At 40.3% G+C, this 14,260-nt stretch overlaps 1 protein-coding gene across 1 annotated transcript in view; it reads right to left on the bottom strand.

Moving 5' to 3' along the window:
* The window catches only part of ITPR2 (inositol 1,4,5-trisphosphate receptor type 2), a 520,896-nt gene that overhangs the window by 354,310 nt on the left and 152,326 nt on the right, over positions 1-14,260 (bottom strand). Inside the window, exons 14-15 of the mRNA XM_047787348.1 lie at positions 9,322-9,463; positions 5,371-5,532 (exon numbers count right to left, since the gene is read on the bottom strand). Coding sequence (XP_047643304.1) covers positions 5,371-5,532; positions 9,322-9,463 — 304 coding nt within the window. The remainder of the gene's footprint in view (positions 1-5,370; positions 5,533-9,321; positions 9,464-14,260) is intronic.

The raw sequence follows: 14,260 nt of genomic DNA, 5'->3' as shown, positions 1-14,260 counted from the left end.
TGTCTGTGGCACATGGAAGTTCCTGGGCTACAGGTCAAATTGGAGCTACAGCTGCAGGCCTATGCCACAGCCACAGCAACACCACATCCAAACTGTGTCTGCAATCTACACCACCACTCACAACAACGCTGGATCCTTTTTTTTTTTTTTTTTTTTTGTCTTTTCTAGGGCCACACTCACAGTATATGGAGGTTCCCAGGCTAGGGGTTGAATCAGAGCTGTAGCTGCCAGCCTACGCCAGAGCCATAGCAACGCAGGATCCGAGCCGTGTCTGTGACCTACACCACAGCTCACAGCAACCCCAGATCCTTAACCAACTGAGCAAGGCCAGGGATCGAACCCCCAACCTCATGGTTCCTAGTCGGATTCATTAACCACTGAGCCACAATGGGAACTCCTAGAAATAATTTTTAATACAGTGCTTACACTCTTGTAAGTGAGAAAAAATAAACCTAGTTAAAATAACAATTTTTAAGACCTGATAACTAAGGATTTCTCCAGTAAATCAGAGGCTCTTCTTTGAATACTCACTAAAAGCCATAACCTATAATTTCGGTATAATGAGAGAAACAAAAATGACCCTCCAGGATTTTACTCATGAAGATGAGCTCTAATGCTGTACATAAAGAGCCCAGATGAATGTAGGTGATTTCTTTTTTGTACATATGACACACCACAAGGATCTATTAAATCTTCTAATTAAAACAATGATAAAATTCCATAGCACTTTTCATCTTTAAAAAGCTATCCAACAAGATAATGTGATTAATAACTCTTCGATCAGATCCACTCATCCAATAGGTAGCTCTGGAAAGCCACTTCAGGCACTGTTTCAGAGACTAGGCACATGGCAGTAAACTTGACAGATAAGCTCCCATGGAGCTTACATCCCAGTGAGAAAGGCAATAAACGAGCTAATACATATGATCATTTTATTTGTCCATAAGTGAAATAAAACAGAGGGATGGGAAAAGGTGGCAAATTAAGAGGGAGTAGATGCTGAAGAAGTGACATTTGACCCAGGATGGAAATGATGAAATGATGGAAATGATAAAAAAGGAGGCAACCATGGGAAGAGAAGCCATCAAGGCAATGGGGACAGCAAGTTGAGGGCTCTGTGATGGTGGAACCCAGCCTTCTTGAGTTCTGCAAACACAAGATGGTCATTGTAGCTGGAGTGCCATTATAACAGGGAAGAACAAATCTGATTCCATATTAGACGTTTTTTTCACTTTAACTCTGTGCTCTGTTGCTTGTGCTTAGTCATGCTGGCTCTGTATCTTTTGTAAAAGAATGTTGCCTATAGCCTAAAATATACAGGATAGCCTATTCTCAAGGATCTGACCTTTAAGAGTATAACAATTTTCCATTTATATAGAGAGAAAACGTTGCAGAACAGAGAATAACATTTGTTTTGCTAGGGGTTTACAAGAACACCACGACCCGCCTACATGGACAGCTGCTAGAATAAAGGATTCTAACACCAAAAATTTTGCAATAACCAAACATGCCCCTTCTCACCTGGCCTTTAAAAGTGCTTTGCTAAAACCCTTCGGGTTCTGTGGGGCACAAGCCACCTGCCTCCTTGCATGGCCCTGCAATAAACCTTTCTCTGCTCCAAACTCTGATGTTTTCGGTTTATTTGGCCTCACTGTTGCATCAGGCACATGAACTTGTGTCTTAACACAGTGAGTTAGGAGAAAGCAAGAGTTGACATGGGAAGCTAAGTGCTTTCAAGTCACAGTGAAAACAGAAACATTTGTTCTCAGAGAAAGCGAAAGCCATTATGGAGTTTTCATCATGCATTATTCCATCTGTTTCTTATCCTTCCCAGCAGCTCTCTCATATTCCAAGCCACCATCGCTCTTTTCCCACATCTCAGACAACCACAGCCCTGGTGAGCCTCACCCTATCCACAATCCAAAGTTGTCACTTCACTTTCTTGGGGACTCTCCTTGGGAATTTATCTTTCTTGGGGACTCTCCTTGGGAATTTATCTCTCCTGAGAGAATTTATTTATTAGAAATTGTTTTGCCTTAAGTAAAGTTTACTGGAAACTATCTATTCCTTGAACATGATATGTTAGTTGCACAAATCTAATATATTCAGGAAGCAATTTTGTGGCCTTTTGCAAAATGATGGCTTTGTATATTAGTAGCCAGTTAAGTAAAGCAAAAATTTTCTATTTGTGTATCATTTTAAAGGTATGTATTGATTTTTATACTTTTATCACTACTGTAATCAGACCCTATTACAAGGCAGACCTCCAAGATATTTCACTACTACGTCACGATGTTGATAAATAATCAAACGAAATTACAAGTGTTACCAAATTCTATAAATAATTATAAACAGATTCAACATGAAAGCCTTGGGTTGCAATGAATAACAGAATAATTCCTTAATAGGATTCTATAAAATATAGATGAGGATATAGGTAATTATGCAAAAAGTAGAAAACCTATCTGCTTATGTTTTAAAATCATGTTCTAAAAACATCAAAAAGCTACCTTGTACTTAATGCTGCATTCTTAAATTCAACAGAAATAAGAAAATATTTTCCAACTGTCAGTGAGATTCAACGTGGAGCAGTCAGGGAATGTGAAGCGGAAATAAAACCTAACCTTCAGTAAATGCTGGGGATTCTTTATTCTTTTGTCTGCTCCGTAATCTACCTCTTGGGGAGCCATCCGAAAAGAGAGAAGGAATCAACCACCGACAGACACATGCTCTACATAAACAGGAAAGCTGGTCCCCCAAAGTGAATAAAATGTTTGCCTGAGGAAGTGATGTACTTGGGTGGGGTGAACTAACCAAAAGAGAGGAGAAACTGTAGGAGTGTGTGTGTGTGTGTGTGTGTGTACACGCACGTGCACACACAAGCATGCACGCATCTACCTGTCAGAAGGCGGAGTGTTTTCAGAGGAGAAACTAAACGTGCCTCAACATACCAGGTACATGAGTCCCTGCTTTGATGGAGAGGAACGACAAAGAACTTTTTGTCAGACATCAGGGGGCTGAGAAAGAACACTGGGGTGGGGGGGGGGGAGTTCCCTTTGTGGTGCAGCGGTTAATGAATCCGACTAGGAACCATGAGGTTTCGGGTTCGATCCCTGCCCTTGCTCAGTGGGTTAACAATCCAGTGTTGCTGTGAGCTGTGGTGTAGGTCGCAGACATGGCTCGGATCCTGCGTTGCTATGGCTGTGGCGTAGGCTGGCAGCTGCAGCTCTGGTTAGACCCCTAGCCTGGGAACCTCCATATGCTGTGGGAGTGGCCCTAGAAAAGGCAAAAAGGAAAAAAAACAAACAAAAAAAACACAAAAAACCACACTGGTTAGGACATGCTGCCTGGACAACTATCTAGAGACTAGCAGAACACCCAAACCAAGGGGGTCTGGCCCTGAAGCACAGCGCAGTGCTGTAGAAAGGAGTCTGCAGCCTCCTTCCAAAGGCTGAGTACAGTCCAGGACCGTGCACCTTGGGTCTGGGGGTACCAGGTAAACTGTAGACCTGTTGATTTTTTTTTTTCAGTTAATTCAGTCTCTCTTGTAGGCTGCTGAATGTGGTGTGGAGTGGCAGCCTGTCCAACAAAGTAGATCTTTCCAGACCCAAGAAGAGAAATAAAGCCAGGGAGAGAACACTGACTGACCACGAGCTCTGCCTCATCCCTGACCTCCACTGAATAAGGTGGGCCCTAGCAATGGGGGCTTCCAATGCTGATACTCTGAGTGCTTGAAGGTTTGTCATTTGATGTTCTAGAACTTAATGTTTCTTCCAATAAAAAAAGAACAACTCTCCTTATGTTATCTTGCCATCTTAAAGGGATGCGATGAAGTTGGGAAAAATAATTCCATGGACAGCATTTTCAAGAAAAATGTTTATAAGTAGGACATGTTAAAAAAGATTTAAGGAGTTCCCATTGTGGCACAGCAGAAACTAATCCAACTGGTATGCATGAGGATGTGGATTCAATCCTTGGCCTTGCTCAATGGGTTAAGGATCTGGTGTTGCTGTGAGCTGTGGTGTAGGTCGCAGACATTGCTCGGATCCCTTGTTGCTATGGCTCTGGTGTAGGCTGGCAGCTGTAGCTCAGATTCGACCCCTAGCCTGGGAACTTCCTAGTATAATCTGTTTTACATATTCTTTTTAGACTTATTCTTAATTTTCAAACAGAATTCAAAGCCAATATATTTGCACAGTTTTTTTTACAAAGCAAATTTTTTTCTTGCCAAAAAAACTTTTGAACTACTAAGAGGCAGCAGTGTGACAAGTAAGAGCCTGGGTTTGGCTCTAGTCAAAACTGTACACTCTTGGGAAATTATTTAACTTCTCTGGGCCTCAATTCTTTATCTCAACTCAGTACTAACTGAGTTACACTGTAAAAAAGTATTTATAATTTGAGCCTGGTACAAAGTCAGCACTCCATAAATACTACAGACTATTCCCAAATAACCTCCACTCACTGGGCCTGACATCCTAGGACCTCCATGGCTTAGCCCAACCCACCTTCCCAGCCCTTTCTCACAGCATCCCTCCTCAAGGCTAAACACATCAGCAAAATGCACTAACTTTGCACTCATTGCCCCAAATGGCAAAGAGAAACATGGGACACTAACTTACCGAAGGAGAATTCATTTAAAACAATTTTGTAGTGAGCAAACATGTGCATTATTGAACACACTGCAAAGCATTATATATAGTTTAAGACAAAAATGAGACCTTGAAGAATTTTCACTTGCAGTTGGCAACTTTTAGCTCTATCACTGGATACACTTGGGGTCCCTGGCCTCCGGCAGTTAGGAACATCATGGGGTGAAAGTGCCCTTTCTAGGAGCCATCATTCAGAGAGCCCTCTTCACTAAAATGCCTGTCCCCATGCAATTTATGAAAATGTTTCCTTCTCCAAGTGCTCTTCCTGGGTACCCCAGCTGAGCACCTCTCTCTCCTGAATTCTTTTATCTCTCCTGTCTCCTCTATGCCTCTTCCTTACATTCCAATGCACACGTCATATCTTTGCCACCAGACAATGAACTCTTTGGCCCCCACATGACAATGTGGTGCCTTGCATATTCCTAGAAATGCCAAGAAACGTCTCGTCCCTCTTTACCCGGTATATCCAGCATGTCTCCTGCCCAGCACGTATGAGGACTCAGACATCCTCCCCCAAGGCTTCTAATTTTACATGGAAGAATAAATACATAAGTCAACTCATGTACACTTACAGGTCCTTCTTGTGTGTTGCAAATAGAAAACATTTCCTTGCAAGGCAGAATCTTCCATTCCTATTTTATATGTTTTAGAACAGTAACCAAAGAACCTTGCCTATGCATTAGATGTTAAACAGAGGTACAAAGGAGAGCCACCCTCCGACCTGATTTTTCCGGTAGTCCTGCTGCGAATGCCTCAGTACACGGTAACACAGCCTCAGCATGTACTTGTAGGGAGCATATCTTTGATCCCCCAGATCTTCCAGTCTCAGCATGGGGCCTTCTCCTGCTTTCTCCTTGAAGGGTGCTTTAAGAATTCCAAATACCTACCAGAAAAAAACAGCAACCGCTAATTATGATGCATGGAGGTACATGTTTTGCATGGTTTTAATTTTTTTATAAATAAACATATTGACTCAAAAGCACTTTTTAAATATTTGCATAGAATTAACATAAAGAAAAAAAGATTTAGGACACAAGACCAACATATTAAGAAGAATACAAAAGGATTCCCTAAATTCAGTGACAAAATGATATTTAAATAAAATGCTGAATTTTGTTTAGAAATTATATTTTATTATAAAAAAATATAGGAGTTCTCACTGTGGTTCCTTGTGGGTTAAGGACATGACCTTGTCTCTATGAGGATGTGGGTTCGATCCCTGGCCTTGCTCAGTGAGTTAAGGATCCAGCATTGCTACAAACTGCCAAACAGGTCACAGATGCGACTCAGATCTGGTATTGCCCTGGCTGTGGTACAGGCCTCAGCTGCAGCTCTGATTTGACCCCTAGCCCAGGAACCTACATATGCCACAGTGTGGAGTAAAAAGGAAAAAAAAATTTAAATTTAAAAAATAAAAAATGTAAATGTTAGGTGTATCAAATTATATGAACATATTCTGATGAACTAAAATATAGTTTGATTTTGATAGGCTTTAAAAGTACTTCATTATTGTCTATAACTTTCTAAAATCAAAATAATGTCAGGAAAACATTTATTATTCATCTGAAACTGACATCGAAAAATTGCCTCCAAATATTGCTCCTAAATCTCTTTTATAAAAGAGTTCAGGAGTTCCCATCATGGCACAGTGGTTAACGAATACAACTAGGAACCACGAGGTTGCAGGTTTGATCCCTGCCGTTGCTCAGTGGGTTAAGGATCCAGCGATGCCGTGAGCTGTGGTGAAGGTTGCAGACGCAGCTCGGATCCCGCGTTGCTGTGGCTCTGGCGTAGGCCTGTGGCTCCAGCTCCGACTGGACCCCTAGATGTGGCTCAGATCCTGCATTGCTGTGGCTCTGGCGTAGGCTCATGGCTACAGCTCTGATTCGACCTCTAGCCTGGGAACCTTCATATGCTGTGGGAGCGGCCCAAGAAATGGCAAAAAGACAAAAAAAAAAGAGTTCATTTATTGTTCCTATACATAAAGATGTGGCCAAATCAATGAATGTATCAGCATTCAAAGCAAATAAAGAGCCAAATGGGCAGCTGCTGATACCCAGTGACCTAGATTCTTCTTTAAAAAGATCAGCAGTTGGGAAGCATTTAAGAAACTTTGAGGAGCATAACTCTTTTAGGTAGCAAGACAGCAGGTAGGGTTGCCTGGTGATGAACTGGTAGGATGAGTAAATTGTTTATGAAACAGCACCAAGGCAAAGGCACGAGGGTTCATACAAGAAAGCAAAAATGAAAGGACTTATCCTTTGTAATTCATGAAATAGAATATGAACTGAAGTTTCCTCAATAATTCTATTCATTAAACCTTGAATTTTATACACATATATAAACATATGTGTGTGTGTGTATGTTTGTGTGTATGTGTGTGTGTGTGTGTGTATAGTCTTTTTAGGGCTATACCCGTGGCATGTGGAAGTTCCCAGGCTAGGGGTCGAATTGGAGCTACAGCTGCCAGCCTATGCCATGGCCACAGCAATGCCAGGTCCAAGCTGTGTCTGTGACCTACACCACAGCTTGCGGCAATGCCGGACCCTTAGCCTGAGCAAGGCCAGGAATCAAACCTGCATCCTCATGTATACCAGTCAGTTTCCTAAAAACTGAGCCACAATGGGAACTCCAGAATTTTATATTTATAATGCTGAAATAAAATGTTTGATACGTGTTGGTTGAAATAATATTAATAAACCCATCCAAGGCCCTCAAAGTCTTTGAAATCAAACATTTTATACAAAAGAAAAGCTAATGTCAGAAAAGACTTGGTCTCAGTAGATTTGCAACTTTTATTTTCTTTGAGAAAAGTGTTGGTTTTTATATACTCAGACAATCAGCTATAGAATATTAACGGACAATTTGTCCACTGTCTTCCTTTTCCAACTCCACGAAATTTTTTTTTTTTTTTAGGTCCACACCTGTGGCATATGGAAGTTCTCACGCTAGGGTTCGAATCAGAGCTGAGGCTGCTGGCCTACACCACAGCCATAGCAAGGGATCTGAGCCATATCTATGACCTATACCACAGCTCAAGGCAATGCCAGATCCTTAACCTGAGCAAGGCCAGGGATCAAACCTGCATCTTCATGGATACTAGTCGGGTTCATTACTGCTGAGCCACAATGGGAACTCCCAGAGAACATGTATATTAATAACATAAGTTTTTTCCTTCACTCCACAACTAATGCAGAATTCCATTGCTTTACATGACAATTAACATAACAAAAGGAATGCATGAAGGTAGGTATGTCCAAATGTGCATATTATTAAGAAGTAAATTAATTTACCATGTTATAAACAATTTCAGGAAGACAAAGCATGGGAGCAGCTCTAGGTTTTCAGGGGTTAAAAACTAAAATATGGGAGAGAGCACTTGTGAGCCAATGAAGAGACTGCCCTACTTTCCTAGGGAAGAAAGGGAAAGAAGTAGGAAGCAGATGGAGGTGGCAGCTTCCAAGTTCCCCTGGAAATTCTACCTGGAAAATTATTCCAGCACATTTTCTGGAGACAGTCTCACCAGGTAGGTTTTTTGGAGGTCTGTGATAGGTCATGTCCCCCAATGACCTCTGCCTCCTGGAATTCACTCATTGGATCCTGTCTCCTTGACTATGGGCTGGATTTATTGACTCACTTCTAACTAAGAGAACGAGGTAGATATGATGAGATGTTGCTTCTAAGGTTAGGTTACAAAAAGATTATGGCCTCCATCTAAATGTCCTCTCTTGTTCCATTTGGGATCCCTTACTTCTTCTTTTTTTCTTTTTATTAAAGTATAGTTGATTTACAATATTGTGCCAATTTCTGCTGGAGAGCAAAGTGTCCAGTCAAATATATATATACATTCCCTTTCTTATATTATCTTCCATCATGGTCTATCCCAAGAGACTGGTTATACTTCCTTGTGTGGTACAGTAGGCCCTCATTCCTTATCATTCTAAATGTAACAGTTTGCATCCACTAACCCCAAATTCCCTGTCCATCCCACTCCCTCCCCCCTTTCCCTTGGCAACTGCAAGACTGTTCCCCATGTCTGTGAATCTGTGGAATTTAAAATACAGCACAAATGGGAGTTCCTGATGTGGCCCAGTGGTAATGAACTCAACTAGTATCCACGAGGACACAAGGTCAATCCCTGACCTCGCTCCGTGGGTTAAGGATCTGGCATTGCCATGAGCTGTGATGTAGGTCACAGATGCGGCTCAGATCTGACGTTGCTGTGGCTGTGGCATAGGCCAGTAGCTGCAGCTGCTGTTTGACCCCTAGCCCAGGAACTTCCATATGCTGCCAGTGCAGCACTAAAAAATAAAATAAAATAAGATAAGATAAAATACGGCACAAATGAACCTATCTACAACACAGCAACAGATCTCTCACTTCTAAGGAAAGAAAGCTGCCAGGTCTGCGGAGGCCCTGCCCATTTGAGCCTTGAGATGACTGCAGCCTAGTCAACACCTTGATTGCAGCCTGTGAAAAACCCAGAGCAAAAACTGCCCACCTGAACCACCCTCTGATTCTGAATCCACAGAAACTATAAGTATCTGCTGGTTTCAGACACTAAGTTTGGGGGTAACTTGTTGCACAGGAAGAGATAATTAACTCAAGGGTTTTCCTGATACTATAATTCAAAAAGATAAAATATGCGAACTTAGTGTATGGAAACATTCACCTGTGCCAATATGTTTTGTTCCCTCATTAATTTCTGACGTTCTCGGTTTGGCTTGGTGATAACCACGTCCAAAACTTCTTGTCCATTGTTAAGTACATCAGCAACAAAGAAGATGAGGTCTTCCAATAATTTTGTTACAAACCTATCATAAAACAAAAAGGAAAATTATGCAGTGCTTAATTTGGGGAACAATTAAAATAAACACTATAAACTAAAACACTACAAAACCAGAGGTATTTTATCACAAAAATTCATTATTCAACAAAATATTTAATGCAGTTAATATTTACTTCAATCTTTACACAAAGCATCCCTTCTTCAGTTCCTCCAACCTCCGTTCCCACCACCAGCTCTAATCAAGTATTTCCAACGACTCTTATGAAATAAAACCCCATCAGCCCCAACAACAGATGTGTTGAGAGGATCGTACATATCAACAGATGATTTCCCACCACTGACCAGCAAAGGAGAGTATTTCTGCTTTAAGGAATAACAGCTAAACTAAATTCTTAAACTCAGATTCTTTTATGATTGACTTAAACTACATCTCTTAATCTTCACCACATTTCAATTGCTCTCTGTACAGAAACAGGAGAAACTTAAATGACCTGCAAAGAGAGACAAGAGTAAGCAATCAGATGCTCTAAATTGTTCTGAAAATATTAACTGAATTATAAAAATCAAAAATTCTTAGAGTTCCTTTTATAATTCAGTGGGTTAAGAACCTAATATAGTGTCCATGAGGACACAAGTTTGATCCCTGGCCTCACTCAGGGAGATACTGATCCAGCACTGCCACAAGCTGTGGTGTAGGTTGCAGATATGTCTCAAATCTGGTGTGGCTGTGGCTATTGCATAGGCCTGCAGCTACAGCTCTGATTGGACCCCTAGTCCAGGAACTTCCATATGCTGCAGGTGCCACCATAAAAAGAAAAAAAAATACAATATTCTCACATCATACACTAATGTACACTTTTAAGTCTACATTTTGTTTATTATTTTAACTATTACTTGAACTTCAGTGGCATCTAATACCTAAAGTATCTTGAGAACACTTCCTCCCTTAGCTTTTTTCCCCTCCTTCCTGAGCTTTTTACCATTTTCTATATGAACTATGACCCCAGGTACTGGACTAGCCATATCAGAATTTTTTAATATGACAAAAGCTATCCAACAAATATTTAAACAAGCTTTATCCAAGATGATGTGGTATATATACACACAATGGAATACTACTCAGCCATAAAAAATGAAATGCCATTTATAGCAACATGGATAGGCCTAGAGATTATCATTCTAAGTGAATTATGTCAGAAAAACAAATACCATGTGATATCACTTACATGTGGAATCTAAAATATGACACAAATGAACTTAACAGACTCATGAACATCAAAAACAAACTTATGGTTCCCAAAGGGGAAACAGAGTGGAGGAAGGATAGATTACGAGTGTGAGATTAGCAGATACAAACTATTATACATAAAGTGGATAAACAACAAAGTCCTACTGTACAGCACAGGGGACTATATTCAATATCCTATAATAAACTGTGATGGAAAAGAATATGAAAAAGAATATGTACATTTATGTGTAACTGAATCCGTTTGGTATACACTAGAAACTAACACAACATTGTAAATAAACTATGTTTCAATAAATAAATAAATAAGCTTATCCATATACATTAGCATAATCATTTGCTGTTCTTAGCATGATCAATCATGATCACATCAATAAGAAAACCAGAAGTTAAGAGATTCTATGATTCTTGGACAAGCAGGGAGAGAAAAGATGACAGAGTAGAAGGACTCAAGCTCACCTCCTCTGACAAAAACACCAAATTTACAACTAACTGCTGAACAACCATCAAAAAAATTACTGGAAAGAGACTCAGCGATTCCAGAAAAGCGTGGAATATATTCAGTTAGGAAGCATCTTGATCTTATCTCCAGATCTACCTCTTGTAAAGGAATGGACTTTCATGGAGCCAAGTGGACACACCCATGATCCAGAATTTAGCCACCATGCAAATTTCAGCACATTTCCAAGGATCATAAACTTGGCACTCCAAAATTCCAGAAACACTATGTTTTCTTGTGTGCCTATTTTATTTTATTTATTTTTCTTTTTTTTTTTAATCTTTTTGTCTTTTCAGGGCCACACCTGCAACACATGGATGCTCCCAGGCTAAGGGTCCAATTGGAGCTACAGCCTCCAGCCTGTGCCACAGCCACAGCAATGCCAGATCCAAGCCATGTCTGTGATCCACACCACAGCCCACGGCAACGCCTGATCCCCAACCCACTGGGCGAGGCCAGGGATCAAATGTGCAACCTCATGGTTCCTAGTCAGATTCGTTTCTTCTGCGCCACAATGGGAACTCCTTGTATGCGTATTTTAAATTTTAACCCAATCTGTTTCTTTTCAACAACATGTCTAACGAATAGGATTCACTGACACAACTTCTAAGGGTAACCACAGAAATGTAAAACATGATTTCTCGCATCCAAATGTGGTGTGAAAATCTTTTAAAATTGTGACTCAATGTCTTCTAAGTCATTCTGTTCTTCTTAAAAGAAACGACAAAATATTTATTTTAAGCTCAGATTTTTTTCAACAAACTGAAATCCAGTTGAACCTCAGTTGCTCATTCAGTCCAAGAATAAATACATCTACATTTCATTTTTTAAAGTATTAATATTGTTTCCCTCTTGCTGTTTTAAGGATATTGTATTCATATGTTTAGACATCTGAGAAAGCACAACTTTGGGAGCTACTACAAATGACTGTGTTTCAAACTCTTCCAAATGGCCTGAAAATTGGTGAAACAATAATGAAGAAAACTGACAGTCTTGCTTAAGGATCACTATATATTAACCCTATTTGCAGAGTCTACCTTCCCTGATGATGAGACAATGGAAGCCAGGAAAACCAGTTTTTCTCTTTTGACCTCTGAAATTGTTGAAACCTTATTTTTTAGCTTTTCACCTCAAGCATCCCATCTGTGGCAAATAAACTTGATTTTTTTCAGTTCAGATCACACTCCATTTATATACTGGGAGATGGTTAGGTCCTACTCATTCAATCTTATTAATTTGCTTTTACTAAATACTTTTTGTGTGACTTTTCATGATGTGCAACAATGATATACAAAATATATTCTTTCAAAAGGCATAACTAAAAACATAAGAAGGGGAGTTCCCGTCTTGGCGCAGTGGTTGACGAATCCAACTAGGAACCATGAGGTTGCGGGTTCGGTCCCTGCCCTTGCTCAGTGGGTTAACGATCCGGCGTTGCCGTGAGCTGTGGTGTAGGTTGCAGACGTGGCTCGGATCCCGCATTGCTGTGGCTCTGGGTAGGCCGGTGGCTGCAGCTCCGATTCCACCCCTAGCCTGGGAACTTCCATATGCCGCGGGAGCGGCCCAAGAAATAGCAACAACAACAACAACAAAAGACAAAAAAAAAGTGATACATCATAACTTACTTGACATATGTGTATATCAACTACACATATTTGCATATGTAAAATATTATAAAACAAAATTTTTCAATTTAAAGAATAAACACAGAAATATGGTTCTGGATAACTATTCAAAAAAGATGGGAGGTAGAAAATCGCTGCATAATTTAAGCATTCTGAGGTATTTTTCTCCTAAGAGAAAAAGAAATATTTCATATCTTCAAGTTTTGTAAGAAGAACATAGAGTTAAAATATTTGACAAGAACATAAGGGCTAATGCAAAAGAACAGAAATAATGATCTACAGCTTTCAAACCAGCAGAAGAAAAGGAAAAATGGGGAGAAAATATAAACTTCATCAGTCCAACAGAAAGCAAGAAAGACGCGGAGGGAAAAGAAAACCTAAGAAAAACTAAGAAAGAAAATAACAAAATAAGATACCCATAGGTATTAAAATAAGTCCAAACACATTATTTCTCAAATGCAAAGTAATTAAGCTTTAGCAAATTTAAATAGACTATCAGATTAGATTTTAAAAATCCAGCTCTCAGCTGCTCTCAAGAGACAAAACTAAATGACTAGGACATCTAAAAGAAAAGGACACTAAAAAAGGGGCATCTAGTCAAACACTAAACAAAGATACCTGGTATTGAGAGAATAGCTAATATCAGGCAATAAAATTCAAGGGGAAAGGACGTTGCTATAGGAAAATATTATCTTTGAACCAGAGGACATCTGATCTGGTGATATTATGTTGGATGAACCTTACTCTAGATCCTGGGCTTCTGTCAAGGAGAAATGGAACCAGCACTCAAGCCTATAAACTACATGAAGACATGGCAGGCATCTGGGCTGCTCACCACTGCACCGCCACCCTATGTACACATGCTGCATGGCCCAGTGTCTGGTGCATACCAGAAGTTCAGGAATACTGAACATAAATAGATGTTGAACTATAAATGTGGCAGAGAAACTGCACCTCTTTACCCTCAGAGGAAAAACACGGTGCAGAAATTCTGGTTTACGATTGCACATATCACCACCTCCAGCTCTGAACAGCAGTTGCCCCCCTTCATTCTCCCTTCTCTCCCACCCCAACATGTTCCCAATACTCTCAACTTTGTTGATGCAGCCATGCAGAAGATCAGAAAATTCCATATAAAAATATCTGAGGTTGAGGATCACGGAGCAGAACACAGGAACTAAGCCTCCAGAGTCCACTCCTAGGGTGAATAAAAGAGGAGCTGAGAGACAGAGAGAGATGGAGATGGGGGAAGGGTGGGGAACGTGAGAGAAGGGGAGGGAAAGGCAGAGAAGAGGAGAGCATGGAAAGGCACAGCTATTTGGGGGCAGATCTCTGATATTCTAAAACCTTCCCTCTGACCTTGTATCATTCTTCGTGGTTGTGAGTAAAAGAATCTCTAATAATAACTTTATTCTCCAGGGAAGGAAAAAGTCAGAGTTGTGAGGCATTTTC

The sequence above is a fragment of the Phacochoerus africanus genome, chromosome 7 (assembly GCF_016906955.1).
Source record: "Phacochoerus africanus isolate WHEZ1 chromosome 7, ROS_Pafr_v1, whole genome shotgun sequence".
Classification (NCBI taxonomy): Eukaryota; Metazoa; Chordata; class Mammalia; order Artiodactyla; family Suidae; genus Phacochoerus; species Phacochoerus africanus.
This window is presented reverse-complemented; position numbering and strand designations above follow the sequence as displayed.